This window comes from Rana temporaria, chromosome 1 (genome assembly GCF_905171775.1).
Source record: "Rana temporaria chromosome 1, aRanTem1.1, whole genome shotgun sequence".
NCBI classification, from domain to species: Eukaryota; Metazoa; Chordata; class Amphibia; order Anura; family Ranidae; genus Rana; species Rana temporaria.
The window spans coordinates 311,496,777-311,522,324 of NC_053489.1; the positions used below are offsets into that span (position 1 = coordinate 311,496,777).

Here is a 25,548-nt window from a genome sequence, read left to right on the forward strand (position 1 = left end):
GTTCCTGAATGCACTGCCACCCTCATGTTATGTCACTACAAGTCCCAGAAAGCACTGCTACCCTAGTGTTCTCTATGGAACTACAAGTCCCAGCATGCACTGCCACCCTAGTGTTATCTATGGAACTACAGCATGCACAGCCATCCTAGCAACATATATGGGCGCTACTCACGTATGTGTTCGCATCTGCGCACGAGCTTGGTGGGACGGGGCGCGTTTTCTGGCTCTTAACTTTTTTAGCTGGCTCCTAGATTCCAAGCAAATTTGTCAAACCCTGGGTTAAAACAGGCAGGACATGTAATATCAATTCACTGCCTGTCAAATACCTCTGAAAAGTGACCTGAGCATGGATCACTTTTCAGAGGAATGGCAGTGCCTGCTGCAAGTGAATACAAGCCTTTGGGCTCACACTGGTGTGCTGCGGTTTGGCTGCAGTGCTGGTGTACTGGCGGGTTTCCTTAGCCGCAGAACCTCCGACTTTTAGGTTGCAAATGTTTATTGCATTTTCTGAAAGTGTACTAAAGATGTAGCATGCAGGACATTCTGTGCACTTTCAGAACATGCAGTAAAAATGTGAAACCTCTATGGAGCCAGGGGCAACATGCAGGAAGAATGAAGGGATTTGGAGGGTACGGGATTATTGCGGTGCCAAAATAGAAACCAAACATACAGTGATGAAAATAAGTATTTGAACACCCTGCTATTTTGCAAGTTCTCCCACTTGGAAATCATGGAGGGGTCTGAAATTGTTATCGTAGGTGCATGTCCACTGTGAGAGACATAATCAAAAAAAAAAATCCAGAAATCACAATGTATGATTTTTTTTAACTATTTATTTGTATGATACAGCTGCAAATAAGTATTTGAACACCTGAGAAAATCAATGTTAATATTTGGTACAGTAGCCTTTGTTTGCAATTACAGAGGTCAAACGTTTCTTGTAGTTTTTCACCAGGTTTGCACACACTGGAGGAGGGATTTTGGCCCACTCCTCCACACAGATCTTCTCTAGATCAGTCAGGTTTCTGGGCTGTCGCTGAGAAACACGGAGTTTGAGCTCCCTCCAAAGATTCTCTATTGGGTTTAGGTCTGGAGACTGGCTAGGCCACGCCAGAACCTTGATATGCTTCTTACAGAGCCACTCCTTAGTTATCCTGGCTGTGTGCTTCGGGTCATTGTCATGTTGGAAGACCCAGCCTCGACCCATCTTCAAAGCTCTAACTGAGGGAAGGAGGTTGTTGCCCAAAATCTCGCAATACATGGCCCCGGTCATCCTCTCCTTAATACAGTGCAGTCGCCCTGTCCCATGTGCAAAAAAAACAAAAAACAAAGCATGATGCTACCACCCCCATGCTTCACAGTAGGGATGGTGTTCTTGGGATGGTACTCATCATTCTTCTTCCTCCAAACACGGTTAGTGGAATTATGACCAAAAAGTTCTATTTTGGTCTCATCTGACCACATGTCTTTCTCCCATGACTCCTCTGGATCATCCAAATGGTCATTGGCAAACTTAAGACGGGCCTTGACATGTGCTGGTTTAAGCAGGGGAACCTTCCGTGCCATGCATGATTTCAAACCATGACGTCTTAGTGTATTACCAACAGTAACCTTGGAAACGGTGGTCCCAGCTCTTTTCAGGTCATTGACCAGCTCCTCCCGTGTAGTCCTGGGCTGATTTCTCACCTTTCTTAGGATCATTGAGACCCCACGAGGTGAGATTTTGCATGGAGCCCCAGTCCGAGGGAGATTGACAGTCATGTTTAGCTTCTTCCATTTTCTAATGATTGCTCCAACAGTGGACCTTTTTTCACCAAGCTGCTTGGCAATTTCCCCGTAGCCCTTTCCAGCCTTGTGGAGGTGTACAATTTTGTCTCTAGTGTCTTTGGACAGCTCTTTGGTCTTGGCCATGTTAGTAGTTGGATTCTTACTGATTGTATGGGGTGGACAGGTGTCTTTATGCAGCTAATGACCTCAAACAGGTGCATCTAATTTAGGATAATAAATGGAGTGGAGGTGGACATTTTAAAGGCAGACTTAGGCTTCTTTCACACTATGGATTGTATGTCCGTTTTATAATATCCGTATTACACCTATTAACGGACGTTTATTAACGGATTTAATAACGGATACATACGGATAAATATTTTTACCATTCTTCCTTTATTGAAAACGGATAATGTTTATCCGTATATATCCGTATACATCCGTTATATCATTCCTTTCTAACGTCCGTTAATAAAAAACATTTCACCCTTTCTTGAAGTCCAGCTCCAGAAGTCGTATGGATATTCAGGGGAACCCCGCCGTCAATTTAAAACAAAAATGACGTGCGGTTCCCGGTAAATATCCATAACCAGACCCTTCAGGTCTGGTATGGATATTCAGGGGAACCCCGCCGTCAATTTAAAACAAAAATGACGTGCGGTTCCCCCTAAATATCCATAACCAGACCCATTATCCGAGCACGTTGACCTGGCCAGCCGCAGAAAAGAGGGGGGGACAGAGTGCGGCCCCCCCTCTCTCCTGAACCGCACCAGGCCACATGCCCTCAACATGGGGAGGATGTCCCCATGTTGATGGGGACAAGGGTCTCATCCCCACAACCCTTGCCCGGTGGTTGTGGGGGTATGCGGGCGGGAGGTTTATCAGAATCTGGAAGACCCCTTTAACAAAGGGGACCCCCAGATCCTGACCCCCCCCCTGTGTGAAATGGTAATGGGGTACACTGTACCTCTACCATTTCACGAAGGAAGTAAAAAGTATTGTAAAAAAAACACACTGACACAAAAGAATAAAGTCCTTTATTAAAAAAAAAAAAAAAACTCCAGCGCTGAAAAATCCACTCGTTCCCGGCTTCCTGCGTTGTCCTGATCCTGCGACGGGTGCGGGTGATCTCCCGCGATGAGAAGATCCAGCGTCGGGTGATCTCCGCTCCAGCGATGTGAAGACCTTTCCTCTTCTTGGTCTTCCCCAGTGATGTAGCAGAGGTACGTCAGAGGGGGCAGGGTCACGTGACGGGTGGCTCTGCCTCCTCTATATAAGAAATGTCACAGCTTCAGCCGCTCATTCGCTGGGCTGTGCCCAGCGGTGAGAGGAGGTCCGGGATGCTGCTGCGCCGGATAGATGGATCTTCACATCGCTGGAGCGGAGATCACAAGACGCTGGATCTTCTCATCGCGGGAGATCACCCGCACCCGTCGCAGGATCAGGACAACGCAGGAAGCCGGGAACGAGTGGATTTTTCAGCGCTGGAGTTTTTTTTTTTTTTTTAATAAAGGACTTTATTCTTTTGTGTCAGGATCTGGGGGTCCCCTTTGTTAAAGGGGTCTTCCAGATTCTGATAAACCTCCCGCCCGCATACCCCCACAACCACCGGGCAAGGGTTGTGGGGATGAGACCCTTGTCCCCATCAACATGGGGACATCCTCCCCATGTTGAGGGCATGTGGCCTGGTGCGGTTCAGGAGAGAGGGGGGGCCGCACTCTGTCCTCCCCTCTTTTCTGCGGCTGGCCAGGTCAACGTGCTCGGATAATGGGTCTGGTTATGGATATTTAGGGGGAACCGCACGTCATTTTTGTTTTAAATTGACGGCGGGGTTCCCCTGAATATCCATACCAGACCTGAAGGGTCTGGTTATGGATATTTACCGGGAACCGCACGTCATTTTTGTTTTAAATTGACGGCGGGGTTCCCCTGAATATCCATACCAGACCTGAAGGGTCTGGTTATGGATATTTACCGGGAACCGCACGTCATTTTTGTTTTAAATTGACAGCGGGGTTCCCCTGAATATCCATGCTCAGTAAAATTAACGTCCGTTAACATAACGGACATTTACGGAGACATTTACTAACGTCCATGTGCCATAGACTTCAATGTTAAAATATAAACGGACGTTAATATATCCGTTACTTGCAACGGACAAAAAATTGACAAAAAATAGTGCAAGACCCGTCACATATTCCGTTATAACTAACGTCCGTATGTTATAACGGACTATTACGGAACATAAAAAAATCCCATAGACTTTAATGATATTTTATAAAGGACGTATAACTTCCGTTTTTTAACATTATCTGACGGATTTTAAAACGGATTATTAAAACGGATTTATTTTGTAGTGTGAAAAGGGCCTAACAGGTCTTTGAGGGTCAGAATTCTAGCTGATAGACAGGTGTTCAAATACTTATTTGCAGCTGTATCATACAAATAAATAGTTAAAAAATCATAAATTGTGATTTCTGGATTTTTTTTTTTGATTATGTCTCTCACAGTGGACATGCACCTACGATGACAATTTCAGACCCCTCCATGATTTCCAAGTGGGAGAACTTGCAAAATAGCAGGGTGTTCAAATACTTATTTTCCTCACTGTAAGATTTATTTATAAAAATAAGAAAATATTAAATTAAAAAAAGATAAAATCGAATTAAGATAACAATGGAACAAGGCATGGGAGCAATACATAGAGATACAGCTCACACAGATCAAGTCTACCCAACTAGTTTTGCCAATCATTGGCTTCGTCAGGGGATTTAAGACTAGACCATCTCAGTGAAAGGCTCTAAAGAGATAGAACAAAAATAGTTTAACAATTTCATCAATTTCCATAGAATACAGTACAATTACTTTAAACAATAATTCAAAACAAATAGTTTGGCTAGAACATGTGGCGAGGCATCGGAAACCATGGTCCCATAAAATCTGGTGCACAAGGTAACCCTCCCCCATACAAACCCCCCAAAACTAAGCCACCACACATAGTGTGGTTAGACAAAGATATCCCTATGGGGTAGATAGAAAGAGAAACCTACCCTTTTGTTCCCCATGCAGCCCGGTAGGGTGACCCCTCGGAGTGGATAACGGATCCAAACCCAAAGCAGCGGCTGAGGTGGACAGTGACGTAGGAAACAATAAGGAGTGAGGCCACATACCATTGGATTGTGTTACTTTTAAGTGAGAGTGAAGGAATGACATTCCTTCTGTTAAGGCTAGGGTTGTGATCTACCAAGATAGGGAATTCCTAATGTCTGGACACGAGCATGGGTAAATCTTTTTTAGGTTGAATAGATGTTTTATTGGAAAGTTTTTAATTGGAATTGTGCGATTGATACTGCCTCAAAGGCTTATCATTTAGCATAAAACTCCCACGGAGAACCTCAATGTGGATTTCGATACTCCAGATTGTGCTCTTAGATAAAGAAAAAAACTATAATTTTTGGGTGAAAGACTTGCTTGGGATGTGTCCAGGACAAGACTGAAGGTTTACAGAAGGCTGGAGAACAGAATTGTTGATACTGATCACCCACCAAAGGCTACAAACATTTTGGATAGTCTTGTGGACAATTTATAATGGCTGCTAGGGAGACAAGTTCTTCAGGTGGTCACCTAGATAACTTCTCAAGGCATCTGTCACAGGCTAACAGTAACAGTGCATGAATGTATGGTCTTCGTATGTGCACTGCATTTTAGGAGACAGAGCCATGTCCCTACAGGCTGCACTTGCAACACAGCAGGGGTGAGCAGGGGGAAAGGCTGCAAAATACTGATCCCAGGAACAAACTGACCACGACAACAATCTGCTTCCGTGGCCCACGTGGTCAGTTTTTAAAAGGATCCCAGGTAAACTGTCAGATCACCAGGTATTTTGCAAGAATAAATAAACAAAACAAATATATATACATTATTAAGAACTGTCTGACATATTTACACAATGAATAATCATTTTTGGGGTAACACTATACACATAGCACAGATACTTGCTTTGGTACTGCAAATCTAACTGTCCTTGGTCAGTTTTTGGTTGATTTGAAAGAAGGTGTGAGGTGGTAATGCTTTGAACCGTTTTCTGCCCCTTCAAAAATCACCACATTGAAGCAACAGGTCTGGGACATCAGTAGAAGTCCCTCCATTCTTAGGGCTCATGCACACAGGATGTTTTTACAGCTGCGGTTAGGGATATTAACTTTTTTTAACTGCCTCTAAAAGCCCCTTTATGTCCACCTGTGTTGTCCATGCGCACAAACTGTTAGGAGGCGTTTATAGGCAAAAGCATTTAAGGGCAATAGAAAAAAATTACAGCCTGTACACCCAGGAGCAGTAAAAACGTAAAATGCAGCTAAACGAGAGTCAAGCCACGTTTTTTGTGTTTTTTACATTATAAACAGTGTTTTTCATGAAAAGATGCCCAAAAACGCCAATGCCAAAATACGTGCAAAAACATGCAAATGCGATGGTGTTTAAAAAAATAGGATTTGTGTACTACCTTCCTTTCAGGGGATGACTAGGCAGAAAAAACAGCACTTCAAGTGTTAAAACACGTCTCTCAGTATAGCACCTCCCAGGGGGCGGGTCCCCTGGGTACATCCCTCTCTCTGCATCATGCAGCCCCAGTTCGTAACAAGCAGTACAAACAAAAGGAGGGGAGGGTGCTGTGTCCGTCCATGAACTCAGAGAAATTGATTTTACGGTGAGTACAAAAATCCTATTTTCTCTTCCGTTCACGGACTGACACAGCAGCAATTGACCTTAGGGATGTCCCCAAGCAGTGTCAATTTTTTTTTCGAGGGGTAGGAAACACAGCAAACGAAACTTCACCCCAAACAAACCAGAGTTCAATGGAGGAACTTCAACCTTAAACAGCCGCCTGTAAAACCTTGCGGCCAAAGGAGGCATCCGAAGATGCACTCACATGCACCTTGTAAAACTTTAAGAAGGTGTGGCCTGATGACCAGGTCGCTGCCTTACACACCTGTAAAACAGGCGCTTGATGGCGGAAAGCCCAAGAGGCACCAATCGCCCTGGTCGAATGCGCCGTAACCTGAAAGAGAGGCGCCCGCCCCTTTAGGACATAGACCTGGAGCACGACCTGTCTGATCCACCTAGAAATGGTGGCCGACGAGACCACCAGACCTTTCTTAGGATCAGTCACCGACACGAACAGTGAATCTGACCTCCGAAACGGAGCGGTAGCAGACAAGTACACCCATAGGGCCCGAACCACGTCCAAGGAATGCAACATGGCCTCCTTCGGCCGAGGACATAAGGATGGCAAAACAATGTCCTCATTAATGTGAAAAGCCAAAACAACCTTCGGAAGGAATGACGGCTGCGGCCGCAGCACCACCTTGTCCTTGTGGATGACCAAGAAAGGAGCCTTGCAAGACAAGGCCGCCAGTTCAGATACCCATCTGACCGAAGTAATTGGCACCAGAAAAAACACCATTTTGGACAACAAGGGAATCTTACGAATGTCCTCAAACGGAGACTTTTGAAGCACCGAGAGGACCAAGTTCAAGTCCCATGGAGGCAGTGGAGGACGCACAGGAGGGGGCCACATGCCAAACCCCCTGTACAAACGTACGCACCAGGGAGTGCGCCGCCAATGGTCGCTGAAAGTAAACAGCCAAGGCCGAAATCTGACCCGTTAAAGCCATCGACTGTAAAGCAGGGTGAAAAATAGGACCCTGCGACAGAAGATCTTCTCTCAGGGGTAGACGCCAAGGGACCTCTGCCACCAGATGCACCAGGTCCGCGTAACCAGGGACGGCGTGGCCAATCCGAGGCGACAAGGATTGTTGGTTTTCCCTCGGCTTCCACTCTGCGCAGCAGGCGAGGAAGAAGCTTCAGAGGAGGGAAGGCATAGATTAGGCGATCGTGACCCCATGGTGCCACCACCACCTCTGACGCATCTGCCAACGGGACTTTGAACTGGCCACGAACCGTGACACCTTCCGATTGAGAGGGGACGCCAGAAGATCCACGTCCGGAGTGCCCCATTTTTGGCACAGACTCTGAAACAATTCCAGGTGTAGCGACCATTCTCCTTGGTCTAGCATCTGGCGGCTTAGGTAGTCGGCCTGCCAGTTCTGCACGCCCGGAATTAGGGGTGCAACGGATCATGTCCGATCCGCGATCCGAACGGGCCGACCTGTACGGATCGGCACAGCATTCGATCCGCGGAGCGCACCGCCGCCGCGTCCTTAGGAAAGGCCGCGGCTTCGGCCTAGCTCCGGAGCCGTCGGCTATCTTTGTCTACCCGACGGCGGTGCGCGCTGATGTCATCACCCCTCCCTCTGCAGTCTGCACGTGTTTTCTACCAGAGCGCGCAATACGGTGAGAGACTACAGTGACTGTCTGCGAGTAGTGTACAGTGAGAGACAAGTAGTACAGTAAGTGTACTGGGGGCAATGTTGGCTATTATATTATTACTAGTGGGAAAAATGAATGGCTATTTTCAGTGTGTACTGGGGGCAATGTTGGCTATTATATTTATTACTAGGGGGAAAAATGAATGGCTATTTTCAGTGTGTACTGGGGGCAATGTTGGCTATTATATTTATTACTAGTGGGAAAAATGAATGGCTATTTTCAGTGTGTACTGGGGGCAATGTTGGCTATTATATTTATTACTAGTGGGAAAAATGAATGGCTATTTTCAGTGTGTACTGGGGGCAATGTTGGCTATTATATATTTATTACTAGTGGGGGAAAATGGCTATTTATTTTCAGTGTGTACTGGCCTGGGGCAATGTTGGCTATTATTACTAGTGGGAAAAATGGCTATTATTTATTACAGTGTTACTACTAGTGTGGGGGCAATGTTGGCTATCATTATTAGTGGGAAAAATTAGTGGATGAGTCTGACTGGATGTTACAGTGAAGTGGCGGCAATGGTGGATGATGTTACAGTGAGGTGGGGGCAATGGTGGATGTTGTAACATCATCCAGTCCACCATTGCCGCCACCGCCTCACTGTAACATCATCCACCATTGCCGCCACTTCACTGTAACATCATCCACCATTGCCGCCACCGCCTCACTGTAACATCATCCACCATTGCCGCCACTTCACTGTAACATCATCCACCATTGCCGCCACTTCACTGTAACATCATCCACCATTGCGCCACTTCACTGTAACATCATCCACCATTGCCGCCACTTCACTGTAACATCATCCACCATTGCCGCCACTTCACTGTAACATCATCCACCATTGCCGCCACTGCCTCACTAACATCATCCACCCCTGACATCATCCACCATTGCCGCCACTTCACTGTAACATCATCCACCATTGCGCCACTTCACTGTAACATCATCCACCATTGCCGCCACTTCACTGTAACATCATCCACCATTGCCGCCACTTCACTGTAACATCATCCACCATTGCCGCCACTGCCTCACTAACATCATCCACCCCTGACATCATCCACCATTGCCGCCACCTCACTGTAACATCATCCACCATTGCCGCCACCGCCATGGTGAATCCATGGTGGATGTTACAGTGAGGTGGCGGCGGCAATGGTGGATGATGTTACAGTGAGGTGGGGGCAATGGACGTGGATATTACAGCAGTGGGGAGATGTCTGTGGATATTATTACACTGGGGGGGAGATGTCTGGATATTACAGTTGGGAGACGACGTCTATATTACAGTAGTGGCGGGGGAGATTGTGGATATTACATTAGTGGCGGGGAGAATGTGGCAATTATATTGGGGAATGGGGACTATATGATGGTGGAATTTTCACAGGTTCATGCAAATTCAATCAACTGCGGCGTTTTGTACGTTTATCCAAATTGACTTTTAGATTATCCATAGTTTTTTTTTTTTTTATAATTTTTTGTATTTATGGTGTTCTTGTCAATTCATGCGTTTACGTCGGTCGTTCACTATTGTAATATTACGTTTAGCGCTAATCCTATTTTTTCTATATTTTATTCACTGTATTGGGGTTTTGCAGAAGGATTGCCGCTTCCACTGAGTTTTAGGTAATTTTTGTGGACCACCGCCGGCTGCACAAGATTGCTTCTAGGTCTTACGTCTTAGTGCAGTTTCTTTCCTTTTTTCCAGGTGAGCTTCCCTGACTGGCGAGTCGGGCGACTGACTGCAGTGCCCACTGTGCCCAGTGTTCCCGTCCTTCAGGCTACCGAAGCACCTCCACATCCTGCCTCTACTTTGGCAAGGAATCAGTCCACACACACAGTGTGGTCATGGCGAGCGGAGGAAAGGAGGAGCTTGAACGCCCCGCGTCGTTTAAATCTCCTGTATGGGATCATTTTGGCTTCCCTGTGAAATATGATCATGAGGGAAAGAGGATGGTAGATAAAACCGTGACGGCGTGTAGGCACTGTGGCACAAGAAAGCCATACGATAGTGGAAACACGTCAAGTATGGCCACGCATTTGAAGCGTCATCACCCCGGTGTTCCACTGACAGTCACAGGAGTGAAAACAAAAGCTGTTCAGCAACCACTCATCACCGCAGCATTTAAACAGCCCCTCATTCCACAATCGGACCGGGCTAAAGCAATCACAAAAGCGATCGGCGTGTTTATAGGTGCAGATATGAGGCCATACTCCATTGTGCAGAACGAGGGCTTTAAGCACATGCTTAACGTGCTTGAGCCACGTTACAACATCCCGTCGCGCACCCACTTCAGCGAAAAGGTTGTGCCAGAACTTTATGAACAGGAGAAGAAAAAAGTCGTGGATGAACTATCCCAAGCATCGTCTGTTGCGCTCACGACAGACGGGTGGACGTCCAGGGGAACAGAAAGCTATATAACAATAACCGCTCACTTCATCACGGCAGACTGGGAGATGAGAAGTCCGGTGCTGCAGACACGCCCCCTCTACGAGAGTCACACAAGCGCTCATCTCGCGCAGGTGCTGACAGAAGCGGTGGACGAATGGAAGCTAAAGAGGCCCAGTACTAATATCCCAGTCACAACTGACAATGCCAAAAACCAAGTTAATGCCGTGATTGAGGCAGGACTGGGCCCACAGATAGGGTGCTTTGCACATGTCGTAAATTTGGCATCTCAGAAGGGAATCTCTGTCAGTAGGATGGACCGCCTCCTTGGGAGGATCAGGAAGGTGGTTTCCTATTTCCACCGAAGCACAACAGCTGCCCATGTGCTTAAAACAAAGCAAGAAATGCTAAAGCTGCCTAAACACAAGCTCATAAATGATGTGCCAACAAGGTGGAACTCCACCTATGATATGCTGGAGCGTTATCTGGAGCAGCAGGCAGCTATATACTCTGCACTGACTGACAAGACCCTAAAGAAAATTGTCAAGGACATCATTACCCTGTCTGATGATGATGTGAGAGTGGCAGAGGAGGTCCTCCAGGTGCTTCAACCCCTCAAGATGGTAACATCTCTTCTGAGCACTGAAAGTTCACCATCTGTATCGATGATCATGCCCCTAAAAACAAGGATTCTACAATCCATGGCTCCAGGTGTGGAAGACAGCACCATCACACAAGATGTCAAGACTGCCATTAGAGAGGACCTGCAGCCCAGATACACTTCACCCCCTACTCTACAGGACTACCTTCACAGATCTACTGCCCTGGATCCAAGGTTCAAGTCCCTGTCTCACATGGACCCTGCCCTACGCCAGAGGACATACAGTGACCTCACCACCGAGATTGTGAGCAGTCTGGGCACTAAAGACTGTGATGAGGTAAATAAAGAATATTTTTTGTAATAATGGCTTTTATTAAATGTTATTATTTTCATGTTTCATAGACATGAAAAATGTGGCAATAATATTGCCACATTTTTCATGTCTATGAAACATGAAAATAAATAGGTTTAATTAATCAACAATTTTTTTTCTGCAGGGTCAAGCTCAAGCTGCAGAGCCAACAGGAGCAAACTTGGACTCCTCATCTCCTCCACAAAAGAAGTCGGCGATGGCAGAGCTTTTTGGAGAGACCTTTGCCAGCAAAGACAACAAGACTTCTGCTGACATCATCAAAGAGGAGGTGGAATCCTATCTGCTGGCAGCAAGCGGCATTACAGTCGATGGTGATCCGATGACATGGTGGAAAAGCAATGAGTGTAAATACCCTCATGTTGCCAAGATGGCAAGATGCTATCTCGCTGTGCCAGGCTCTTCAGTTCCTTCTGAGAGAGTGTTCTCAACAGCAGGGGACATAGTGACTGCACAGAGGTCCACACTCTCCCCAGAGAATGTAGACATCCTTGTCTTTTTGAAAAAGAATTTGAAATTATAAGCTCAGGAATGCTTTCTTTCTTTTATTCTTCTTTGATGTGGACATATTAGGCTTTCATTATCCATGTTTAAGTTGTTTTTGGCTCTTTGCCCATCGGCCCATGTCTCAAGGAAGAAGATATGCCTTTATGTTGCACTTTAAGTTGTTTTTGGCTCTTTGCCCATGTCTCAAGGAAGAAGATATGCCTTTATGTTGCACTTTAAGTTGCTTTTGGCTCTTTGCCCATCGGCCCATGTCTCAAGGAAGAAGACATGCCTTTATGTTGCACTTTAAGTTGTTTTTGGCTCTTTGCCCATCGGCCCATGTCTCAAGGAAGAAGATATGCCTTTATGTTGCACTTTAAGTTGTTTTTGGCTCTTTGCCCATGTCTCAAGGAAGAAGACATGCCTTTATGTTGCACTTGAAGTTGTTTTTCATTATGTTAAAAATAAGATATTATGCCTTGTGCACTGTAACTTGATTTTATATCATTCCAAAGTAATTTAAGAGTGTTTGATAAACAAAAAGACAAAACTTTTGTTTGTCTTGTGTTTTTTTTTTTTTTTTTACTGATCCGAAAATGATCCGATCCGTGACTCCCGATCCGAGGATCGATCCGATCCGCGAGTTTTTTGATCCGTTGCACCCCTACCCGGAATGTACATGGCCAACAGAGCCAGAACGTATCTTTCGGCCCACCGGAGAATGTGCGCGACTTCCGTCGCTGCGGCCGAGCTCTGTTTGCCCCCCCTGATGATTGACGTACGCCACAGCCGTGGTGTTGTCGGACTGGATGCTGACCGGTTGGTCCTGCAGATCCCGAGACCACTTGGAGAGGCACAGCCGGATCGCCCGGAGCTCCAGCACATTGATCGGCAGGCGGGACTCCTCCCGAGTCCAGCGCCCCTGGGCTCACTGGACACCCCAGACACCCCCCCCAGCCGGAGAGGCTGGCATCCGTTGTGACCACTGTCCAATGGCACGGCAGAAACGATTTTTGCGTCCGAAGTACCGGGGATGTCAGCCACCACACTAGGGAGGATCTGACCAGGTGACTCACCCGAATCTGAATATCCAGAGACGAGGGGAGCTTGTCCCAACGTGGCAGAATCTCTTTCTGTAACACTCGAGTGTGGAATTGAGCATATGGAACTGCCTCGAAGGAGGCCACCATCAGACCCAGAACTTGCATGCAAAAGCGAAGCGACGACCACTCCTGGGTCGCCAACCGCTGCACCGCAGATTGCAGCGTTTGTAATTTCTCCGTTGGGAGAAAAACCCTCGCCTCTGAGGAATCCAGAACCAACCCCAGGTATTCCAACCGCTGAGACGGTACCAGAACCGACTTCTGGACATTCAATAGCCAACCAAACTCTCGGAGGGCCTGACAGGTGATAGACATGTCCTCTTCTAACTCTGAGCTTGAGGAAGCCCTCAGAAGAAGGTCGTCCAGGTATCCCACGATAGCGATCCCGCGCTGCCTCAGCAGGGCCAGAATCGGGCGAGCAGCTTGGTGAAAACCAGTGGTGCCGAGACCAGGCCGAACGGGAGGGCCACAAATTGAAAAAGTGGTCCTCTCCGACTGCAAAACGCAGAAACCTCTGGTGTTTTGTGCATATGGGGATATGCAGGTATGCGTCCTTGATATCCAAGGACGCCAGAAAATCCCCCTGATGGAGCGCCGCCACTACCAAGCGAATCGACTCCATCCTGAACTTTTGCACTTTGACAAAACAATTGAGGGCCTTGAGGTCCAGGATTGGACGGACCCCTTCCTTCTTGGGGACTACAAACAGATTGGAGTAAAACCCCTGGAACCGTTCCGCTGAGGGAACCGGTACAATCACTCCCCTGACCAGCATGTCCTGAACAGCCCCTGACAGGGCCACCTGGCGTTACGAGGAAGCTGGAGGTTGGAAGGAAAAAATCTGTTTGGTGGACAGGAGAGAAACTATCTTGTACCCCGAGGAAACTACTTCACAAACCCATCGGTCGGAAAGAAGAGACCTCCACCGAGCCGCGAATTTGCCAAGCCGGCCCCCCACCCGAGATACGGGCGGCGGCAGACCTTCATGCAGAAGCAGGCTTGTCCACAGGCTTGTTGGGCTTGCGGGACCAGGTGTGCCTTTTGAACTTCAGCGGGCGCCTTAGCACCCTGGAAACGTTTTCCTGCCGCACCTGGGTGGCGAAAAAAAAACGTTTGGGGGTAGTAAAGGAGGGCCTTTGCTTACAGCGAGGCTCCTTACCCTTTCCAGATTGCGGGAGCAGAGTGCTCTTACCTCCTGTGGTATTTTATGATGACATCCAGAGACGCCCCAAAAAGCCGTTCACCATTAAAAGGTAAATCCACCAAGGCCTTTTTATAAGACTGTCGGCCAGTTCCACACAGAGCTCAGGAGCATTCTGCGCCTCCAGCTCCTGCAGCAAGGACTTTGCCCGTTCAGTAAGTGTCCACGACACTAGAGCCCCGGCCAAGACCGGTCTCACCGCCGACCCCACCACTGTGATGGAGCGGGCCACAGCCTCAGCTCTCCTATCTACGGGGTCCTTAAAAGCGGGAGCACCTTCCACAGGCAACGTGGTAGCCTTGTTCAGTCTGGACACAGGGGGGTCCACTGACAGAGGAGATAACCGTTTGAGGAGGATTTCCTAAATAAGTGGGTAACGGACCGCAAAGTATTTTGGAACAGCAAAAACTTTCTGCGGCTGATCCCATTCCTTGTACAACAATTTGTCCAGATAAACACAAGGAAACACTTTTGCAGGGCGGTTTGCGGAACCCAAAAAGGTACCGGCATCTCTGATGTCTCCGCCGAATCCTCAAGTTTTTGAGTATCCCGCACCGCAGTGATAAGAGCTCCAAAAAATGCCTCATGCGCTGACCCTGAAGCAGAGTCATCCTCACTGTCCGTGTGGGCTAGGCCTGCATCTTCTGACATAACGGAACCAGGGCCAGACGCAGTAGCAGGGCCTGATTCCGAGACATCCCCAAATGAAGGCGTAGTGAGGGGGCGCTTTTTACCCCCCTTCTGGCCACTCGCCTCTTCAATCCTGGCAACAAACGCATCAAGGACTGCCGTCATAGCATCCACTGAGGCCGCAGGAACAGGGGCACTAAGGGTTAACTCTGGCATGCTTGGGGTAGAAGCCTCCGGTTCGGACGCCATGCTGACCCACCGTAAATGCCACCCTTGTACTGCAAGGCAAGACCCACAGGCCACCCTCCCGGCTGCAACAGAGAGCAGGGGACCCCCCAGAGGACTCACCACCCGACCAGGCTGTAGTGCTGCAGAGGAGCTAGAAAACGCTGCCGTGCTGTGCCGTTCCTCAGGAAGTGTGCTGGGAGCTTTCGCGCCGTTATTCTGGTCACTAGAGGCCGAACAACCTTCCAAGATGGCCGCCGACATGCAAAAAAACAGCATGCAGGCTACAAGAAAATGGCCGCCGATCGTCAATAAGAGTGCCCGTCACCGGCAAAATGGCGGCCAAACAAGTTTTTAAAACGCACAGTGACAAAGCAGCAAGAACACGGCAAAAAGTGCCAGACTCTGCAGGTCCCCCCCCCCCCCCCCCGCACACACAGCACCACAAAAAAGCATCCCACAGCAGCCGCAGCCCCAGGTAGGACGGAGCCCCCCCAGGCAGATCCCCCACCTCACGGCCGCCACCCAGAATGCAGGGAAGGAGGGAGAGGAAAGCAGGGCAGACCCTCGATCGACCTCCCCGGGATTGCACCAGCCGAACCACCATGCCAAAGCAAGGGGGAACTACTTACCCATCCTGCGACCACTGGCTGGAGGCATTCCAGACAGACCCAACATTCGCTTACGGCATGGCTGTCGGCCCGGCACACTGTGACTCGGCCATAGAGACCGGTCATATGTGTGCTTTGGAGCGTATAGCTCACCGGCCACCCCTGGAGCAACAAGGCATGTCGTGGACGGCCCAGCGCGTAGCTAAAGGCCCTCACACGCTCGATGGCCGAACATGGGGGGACTAACATGGGGGGACTACAAGGATCGAGGATCCAGCCTGTCACCCAGTCGGCAGTTGATTGAAGATCCCAGGATCCAAAAATGCAGGGAAAAATAAAAAAAAAAGCGAAAAAAAATGGCAGAAAAAGCCACTGGCTGGAGGCATTCCAGACAGACCCAACATTCGCTTACGGCATGGCTGTCGGCCCGGCACACTGTGACTCGGCCATAGAGACCGGTCATATGTGTGCTTTGGAGCGTATAGCTCACCGGCCACCCCTGGAGCAACAAGGCATGTCGTGGACGGCCCAGCGCGTAGCTAAAGGCCCTCACACGCTCGATGGCCGAACATGGGGGGACTAACATGGGGGGACTACAAGGATCGAGGATCCAGCCTGTCACCCAGTCGGCAGTTGATTGAAGATCCCAGGATCCAAAAATGCAGGGAAAAATAAAAAAAAAAGCGAAAAAAAATGGCAGAAAAAGCCACTGGCTGGAGGCATTCCAGACAGACCCAACATTCGCTTACGGCATGGCTGTCGGCCCGGCACACTGTGACTCGGCCATAGAGACCGGTCATATGTGTGCTTTGGAGCGTATAGCTCACCGGCCACCCCTGGAGCAACAAGGCATGTCGTGGACGGCCCAGCGCGTAGCTAAAGGCCCTCACACGCTCGATGGCCGAACATGGGGGGACTAACACGGGGGGACTACAAGGATCGAGGATCCAGCCTGTCACCCAGTCGGCAGTTGATTGAAGATCCCAGGATCCAAAAATGCAGGGAAAAATAAAAAAAAAAGCGAAAAAAAATCGCAGAAAAACTCCAGAGCACATGGGCCCAGAGGAGCCATGTCTTCTCCTCACGCTAGGCAGAAAAAAACTGGGGCTGCATGATGCAGAGAGGGATGTACCCAGGGGACCCGCCCCCTGGGAGGTGCTATACTGAGAGACGCGTTTTAACACTTCAAGTGCTGTTTTTTCCGCCTAGTCATCTCCTGAAAGGAAGGTAGATAACCCTAAGGAAAATTTCAAGGGGTATGAATACATTTTCAAGGCATTGTGTGTGTGTATATATATATATATATATATATATATATATATATATATATATATATATATATATATAATATTTTTATAGTTGGGGGCCCCCCTACTTTTGTTCGTGTCCCCCCCCTAAATATGAAAGCTAGAGACACCACTGTTGCGCAGAAGACTGTGTGACAGCGCAGTAGCAGGAGACTCAGTGGCCACACACCTGCAGCCAGGGGCCACTTGTGCAGTGGGGACAGATGGCGCTGATCGTACCATTCCTCAGGTATCATGCAGAAGAGTGTGGGCTATAACAAGGGTCACGCTCTGTACCTGGCTCTCCTTGCCCACAAGAAGGGGGCAATTAAGCAAGAAGGCGGCCAAGACCAACAGGTGACACGACAAGTGGTTCGCCCTCTTCCAGAATGTCCTCTTCTGCTTCGAGAGAGCGCACCCGACCCTCCGGAATCTACATGCTGGAGGGTGCCAACTGCGAGAGGATCCACCCACCCATAGTGAGCAGCGGGGCAAGGAGAGCATGGAGAAGCAGGTACCCCACCAATGTCTACACACACACACACATATATATATATATATATATATATATATATATATGTATGTATATACACACACACACTGGGCTCCACTCCTGCCCAGGACACTAGCTACATGGAGTTTTCATGTTCTCCCAGTGGGGTTCCTCTTCCACTCCAAACCCATGCAAGTAGGTGAATTGTACCCTGTGTAAAGACTGGCAGTGTACATTACTAATCATATACTACAATGACCCTACACGTATTTATGTATACTTGTATTCAGTCCTTGGGCCAGCGCTCATTTTGGATTATTTTTCAGGCGGGGGGGGGGGGTGGGTTTGGGTGGCATGCAGAATGTGAGCACCCATGTACATTGCCACTTCATACAGACAGGGGACCATCACCTACCAACATGGCTTTGGAGTGTGCCCACACCAAGAGAACATGCAGATGGCTTCCTGGCCCAGATTCAAACCAAGAGAGGCAAGGCCCAACAACTATCCTACTGTTCTCTCTATATAACTGCAGGGTTTGACAAATTTGCTTGGAATCTAGGAGCCAGCTAAAAAAGTTAGGAGCCAAAAAAAACGCACCGGGGCCCACCAAGCTTGCGCGCAGAAGCGAACGCATACGTGAGTAGCGCCCGCATATGTAAACTGTATTCAAACCACACATGTGAGGTATCGCCGCGATTGGTAGAGCGAGAGCAATAAATCTCCTCTAACTCAAAACATGCAACCTGTAGAATTTTTTAAATATCGCCTATGGAGATTTTAAAGGGTAAAAGTTTGTCGCCATTCCACGAGCGGACACAATTTTGAAGCGTGAAAAAATTGGGCTAACTTTACTGTTGTCTTTTTTAATTGAAAAAAGTTTTTTTCCCCCAAAAAAGTGCGCTTGTAAGACCGCTGCACAAATATGGTGTGACAGAAAGTATTGCAACGACCGCCATTTTATTCTCTAGGGTGTTAGAATAAAAAATATATATTTGGGGGTTCTAATTAGAGGGAAGGAGATGGCAGTGAAAAAACACATTAGAATTGCTGTTTTTTGCTACTTGTAATGTAACCTGCAATGCCAATGGCCACCACAAGATAGCCACTCCCAGATTCCTTCTGCAGGCCTTAGCTTCCTTCTGTGAAGGCCGCAAAGCCGCGGCCTGAATTACTGGCGGGCGTGCCGCGATCGCGCCGGCCGGTAATTGAGGCTGCGGCTTTGCGGCCTTCTGCAGCCCTAAGCTTCCCCAGGTGCCAGGTCACAATTTGTCGCAATTGTGACCTGGAGCCCGGATTTTGTCGAGGCCCGTATAACTGTATATACTGACAGTATTATAGTTTCAGTGCTTGCCATAGGCACCATTTTCACTAGATGCGCCTCTGCATTTCCCTGTTCTGCCTAGTGACATGACAGCGAGCTACTGATCGCCGTCATGTCAGTGGTTGTCCACCCTCCCAGTTAGAATCACTCTCTAGGACACACCTAACCCCTTGATCGCCCCTAGTGCTTAACCCATTCCCTGCCAGTGTCATTTACACAGTAATCAGTGCATTTTTATAGCACTGATCACTGTATAAAATGACAATGGTCCCAAAATAGTGTCAAAAGGATCTGATCTGTCCGCCATGTCGCAGTCTGATATAAAAAAAAAAAAAAAAAAACACAGATCGACGCCAATACTAATAAAAAAAAATGCCATAAATCCATCCTTTATTTTGTACACGCTATAACTTTTGCGCAAACCAATCAATATAAGCTTATTGCAATTTTTTTTTTTACCAAAAAAACATACTGGCCTAAACTGAGGAAAAAATTAGTTTTTTATATATTTTTGGGGATATTTACTATAGCAAAAAGTAAAAGATATAGGCCCAAATTCACGTAGGGAGCGTGTATTTGTGAGCGGGCGTAACGTATCCTATTTATGCTACGCCTCCGCAACTTTGACAGGCAAGTGCAGTATTCACAAAGCAAAGTTGTGGCGGCGTAGCGTAAATAGGCCGGCGTAAGCCCGCCTAATTCAAATGTAGAACATGTGGGCGTGTTTTATGTTAAAGCGGGAGTTCACCCGGAAAAAAAATTTAACATTAGATTGAGGCTCATTTTGGGAAGCAGAATCGGGTGGTTTTTTTTTTAAATCGAAGCAGTACTTACCGTTTTAGAAATAGATCTTCTCCGCCGCTTCCGGTTATGGTCTTTGGGACTAGGCGTTCCTATTTGATTAACAGGCTTCCGCCGGTCGCATACATCGCGTCACGAGTAGCCGAACGTCGGTGCGGCTCTATATGGCGCCTGCGCACCGACGTTCGGCTACTTTCGGAAAATCGTGACGCGCTGTATGCGACCGTCGGAAGCCTGTCAATCAAATAGGAACGCCCCAGTCCCGCAGCCCATACCCGGAAGCGGCGGAGAACATCTCTCTCTAAAACGGTAAGTACTGCTTCGATTTAAAAAAAAACACCCGATTCTGCTTCCCAAAATGAGCCTCAATCTAATGTCAAAAATTGAGTTTTTGGGTGAACCTCCACTTTAATTTATTGTGACCCCACGTAAATTACGCTTTTTACGAACGGCGCATGCGCCGTCCGTGAAAGTATCCCAGTGCGCATGCTCCAAATTAACCCGCAAAAAGCCAATGCTTTCGACGTGAACGTAAATGACGCACAGCCCTATTCGCAAAAGATGTAATAGACGGAAAATTTTACGCTGGCCTGAAGTCCATACTTAAAGCGGAGGTTCACCCGTACAATATACTTTTCCCCTTTAGATTGATGCTTGTTTTGTCTAGGGGAATCGGCTAGTTGTTTTAAAATATGAGCTGTACTTACGGTTTACGAGATGCATCCTCTCCGTCGCTTCCGGGTATGGGCTGCGGGACTGGGCGTTCCTATTTTGATTGACAGTCTTCCGAGAGGCTTCCGACGGTCGCATCCATCGCGTCACGATTTTCCGAAAGAAGCCGAACGTCGGTGCGCAGGCGCAGTATAGAGCCGCACCGACGTTTGGCTTCTTTCGGCTACTAGTGACGCGATGGATGCGACTGTTGGAAGCCTCTCAATCAAGAAGGAACGCCCGCTCCCGAAGACCCATACCCGGAAGCGACAGAGAAGATGCATCTCGAAAACGGTAAGTACAGCTCATATTTTCTAACTAGCCGATTCCCCTAGACAAAACGAGCATTAATCTAAGGGGATTGTTTGAAAAAAAAAGTTTAATGGGTGAACTCCCGCTTTAACATTGGCTGCGCCTCATATAGCAGGGGTAAGTTTACGCCGGAAAAAGCCCAACGTAAACGGTGTATCTGTACTGCGACGGCCGGGCGTACGTTCGTAAATAGGCGTATCTAGCCGATTTACATATTCTAGGAGTAAATCAACGTACACGCCCCTAGCGGCCAGCGTAAATATGCAGTTAAAGGGGTGGTTCACCCTAAAAACGACTTTTTCTTATTCCACTGCCCCCCCACATTACAATCCGATTAAGGCTCTTATTTTTTTCATGCTGTACATACCTTAGTACAGCAGATTCACCCGTGCATCCGGGTTGCGAGTCCCGCGGGAGTGGGCGTTCCTCACATGCTGGTGATTGACGTTTTGCCCAAAAACTAGCTCCCCCCAGTCGCGTAAGCCGCGTCACGATTGGCGAAAGGAGCCGAACGGTGATGCGCAGTATAGCGCCGACTCGCCGTTCGGCTCCTTTCGCCAACCGTGACGCGGCTTACGCGACGGGGGGAGCTCGTTTTTGGGCAAAACGTCAATCACCAGCATGTGAGGAACGCCCACTCCCGCGGGACTCGCAACCCGGATGCACGGGTGAATCTGCTGTACTAAGGTATGTACAGCATGAAAAAAATAATAAGAGCCTTAATCGTATTGTAATGTGGGGGGGCAGTGGAATAAGAGAAAGTAGTTTTTAGGGTGAACCACCCCTTTAAGATACGACGGCTTGTCCCCTTTTTTTTCCGCTCTCTCTCTCTTTCTTCTCTCCTCTTATGCGTCCCTCTTATCTCCCTAGGGAAAATCCTCTCCATCTTTGCATACTAAGTCAATGTAGAGATCAGGATTGGCGGGGGTAGGAATAGAACTTATAAAACTTTAGGCCAAGAAAAGAGGACAGTGGGACAAAGGCACAACTTAGGACAGGAGCTTGGGACCATGGGGCCTCTTAAACACTTTCAACTATAGGTCAATAAGGATAATACGTTGAGACTTTTTTAGATAGGGTAGGGAATGATATGTATGTATTTGAAGGGGCATAATATATGTATGTTAGAAGATTGTTTTGTAATGAATTTAAATGAAAACCAATAAAGAGATTTTATAAAGAAAAAAAAAAAAAGATACAACGGCGTAGGAGACTTACGCTGGTCGTATTAGACAAATTCTGGCGTATCTGATTCTTTGAATCAGGCGCCAAGATACGACGCCTCACACTCAGAGATACGACGGCGTATCTGGAGATACGCCGTCGTATCTCCTACCTAAATCTGGGCCATAGCTTTTTTACAAAACTGACAATCTGTTTATAGAGCAAAAAATAAACACAGCAAAAGAAAGCTCTATTCATGGGTAAAAAAGGATGTCACTTTTGTTTGGGTGCAATGGCGCACGACCGCGCAATTGTCTTAAATCGACAGTGCCGTATAGCAAAAAGTGCTGTGGCAAACCCACAGGTCAGAAAGCAGGGAGAGCTTGCTTGCGCACCCAGGGACACTTCTGTCCCCCCAGCCTGACCTTCGTTGGCTTAAAAGGGTCTGCCAGCGGGCCCTGACTGACGAAAATACCGCTTTTATGCGGGGAAAAAGGAGGGCCCCCGGCTTACAGCGTGGCTCCCTACTGTTAGTGGACTGAGGGAGAAGTGTGCTCTTGCACCCTGAGTCACATTCTTAATAATATATATATACTCGCCAGCACACCAGGAATCATAACGTCCAAAGATTTAATGCATATCTATTATGTCAAAAAGAGCTCTTTTTGACATAATAGATATGCATTAAATCTTTGGACGTTATGATTCCTGGTGTGCTGGCGAGTATATATATATATGATTTGCTTTCCGGTTCCCAGCCGGTGATCGTTTCAGCACCCTTTTACTACTTGGCCATTTTGCCGGAAGGTGTGCAATCGGAATATTTTTGAGATTTTTGACATTCTTAATAATGTCATCCAGCGAGGCACCAAAGAGCCTCCCACCTTTGAAAGGCAAACTGCCAGAGCTTTTTTTTTTTTTTTGCTGGGTCCGTGGACCAGCATTTATGCCAAATCAGGCGGCGTAATAAAACCGCAGAAACAGAGGCCCTGGAGATTAAAGGGGCCGCATCCAGAGTGGCATCATAGAATACACAAGGCCCTGAACCAACTGGTCAGCCAGTGTCACGCATTTTGGGGGGAGCTGATGCTCCTCCACTGCCTGGTGTAACATTTTAGCCCATTCAGTGAGGGTCTGAGACCCCATAGTCAAAGCCATTATTGGCGGCAATGTTGACCCCAGCATGTTGAACATGGAACGGCTCACCGCTTCAGACCACCTATCAGTAAGGTCCTTAAAAGCAGGGGTCCCCTCTGCCAGGATAGTGATTAGCTTGTTCAACTATAAACCGGGGGTCAACGACCAGGAGAGAATCCCATTTTTTTTTAAACGGCTCTCTTCAAATGGGAAATGGACCGCCATGCGCTGAGAGGCCACAAAGGACCACTGCGGCCGTTCCCATTCCTTATCTATGAAGTAAGATGCATAAGGAAAAACCGTAACAGAGCGGGTCGGTTTGTGAGACCCAAAAAGAACTAACACCTCAGTGGATGTCCCAGCTGTAGCCTCCAGCTTAAGAGTGTCCCTCACTGCGGTGACAAATGTTACCACAAGTGCTCTGTCCTGCGCTGACCCGGAACAAGGAGTCCTCTCCTCACTGTCTGGATGGTCTTGGACCGCATCCTCTGAGACCTCAGAACCGGGGTCCTGTGCCACAGCCAGAGTCGGAGCATTCCCTAGGAGATGGCTGGGGAGGGGGTGCTTTTTCCCCCCCATACGCCCACACATCCACCCTGGCAACAAATGACATCAGGACGGCTGACAAAGTGTCCATAGACACCGCATGTGTGGGGCACCAATTGCTGCCACTGAAATGTCTGGGGAAAAAGCTCCAGCTACTGACTCCATGCACACACACTGACAGCCTATAGGGACTAAGTCAAGGCAGTGGCACAGAAAAATGTCCACCCTGCTGCTTTGACCAGGGGGGTTACCCAGGGAACTCACCACCCAAGTAAGAGGCTGCTCAGCGCCGCTGTCCAGTGGCCGCCAATGGAAATTTTAATGATAATCACAGGCCCCAAGAAAATGGCGCCTAAGCACCTGAGGTGGACGAGAAAGCCATAGAGATGCCGAATGGAAACTTCCCAAAGGCACACCCACCCCCCACAGCCCCAAGCAGGGATACGGTATACCCCAGCCGACGCAGCAGACCCTGCAAGGGGAGGAGGAAAAAAAAGGGGGTGGACAGAGGGAGAGGAAAGGGAGGATAGGAGACCCCCTAATCGACCCCCCAGGAATGCCCAGCTGCTGAGGCAGAAGGAACCGTACTTACCCGTCCCTGCAAGGACCTGCTGGTGCGTTCCTGACAGACCTTCAACCGAGTAGTACAGAGTAGCTGTCGGCCCGGTCCACTGTGACTGAGACAGCAAGCAGCCCGATCATATTTTAACCCCAGAGCATATAGCTCTACTCAGGCTCGCTGGCCAGACTGGGGGGGACTACAGTTGATAGATTTCTCAAAAATAAAATAAAAATGTTTTCAGGACCCTGGGCCCAAAGGGAGCCAGGTCCTACTCCTCTACTAGGCAGAAAAAAACTGAGTTGCTGGCTGCAGGGGGAGGGGTTATGTCCAGAGGGACTGCCCCCTGGGTGGGGCTTTTCAACTCTGTTAAAGTTACATTTATTTAAATATCTAACATGTCTGCCTAGTTCTTTCCTAATAGACGGAACATAACCCACTTTGTCAAGATTTAAGGAAGCTGTGTCCGTCCATGGACGAAAAGAGAATCAAACGTTTCCCATAGGTATAGTGTTGCATGACTAATTGTCATTCAAATTGTGACAGCATTGAAAATGTTTTAATTAAGAAGGGGGTATACATGCCCAGTGGGCAAGTGGTTATTGCAGGAACACAATAAGGCAGCCCTCAAAATTTCCACTTGCCTGCTCGCATTTGGCAAGTGGAAAAAGCTTGAGGGCAAGGGTGGGGCAGCATCATCAGCAGCCGGGGTTGAATGGGAGCCGTTCTACCAGGAACCTGGGAAAGATGCGAGGAAAAGGAGAACCGACTGGATAAGGAGAGCCGACTGGATCATGAGAGCAGGGGTCGCCCTCTGACAGCTTTGATTTGAATTTCCCAGCGCTCTCAGTCACACAAAGTCCCTCCTCCTTTAAGAAAGGAAACTGGTCCAATGCCGAGATGTGCGGCATCCATCATTGGAGCCAATCCAGAAGGCAGGACTTCTGTATTGGCTCTTATGATAGATGCTTCACGTCCCAGCATTGGACCAGTGTGCTGTCTTAATAGAGGCAGGACTCTGCGACCAGAGCACCGGGCAATTCAAATTGAACCATCACAACGGGCGATCCTTGCTCTGATGATTCAGGCCAGCTCTCCTATACTTGTGCACTGGTCAGGCTGCGCCGATGGGCACTGACAAAAGTTAATATTTTTTTAACTTATTCCTGCATAAATCATTTAACAGTGACATTTCATGAGATAAGTTATGAGGGCATGTTTAAGAGCAGGGTAGGGGTTAGGTGGGGCAACTGATGGCAAATAACCCTTAAGGCCTGGCTAGTAGATCGGGACGTGAAATTTTGAGCCCTGCAAGAAGGTAAACTTTTAGGCTTTAGGAGCATTTTCAGCTGTCCAAGCTTTTAACCATAAAATTCTGCTCATGTAAATGGAGACTGGATTAATTCTGGAAAGCTCTCAACATTTTCTAGGGCACCCAC

At 48.1% G+C, this 25,548-nt stretch overlaps 2 protein-coding genes across 15 annotated transcripts in view; one reads left to right on the forward strand and one right to left on the reverse strand.

Annotated features, from left to right (window-relative positions):
• ELAVL2 (ELAV like RNA binding protein 2) overlaps window positions 1-25,548 on the reverse strand; it is a 321,877-nt gene that overhangs the window by 172,176 nt on the left and 124,153 nt on the right. The window lies entirely within an intron of this gene.
• On the forward strand, window positions 9,632-12,556 carry LOC120944955 (E3 SUMO-protein ligase ZBED1-like). Its single transcript, XM_040358733.1, has 2 exons — window positions 9,632-11,487; window positions 11,648-12,556. Exons 1-2 carry the CDS (start codon window positions 10,009-10,011, stop codon window positions 12,041-12,043), a joined length of 1,875 nt encoding a protein of 624 aa, XP_040214667.1. The 5' UTR covers window positions 9,632-10,008; the 3' UTR covers window positions 12,044-12,556.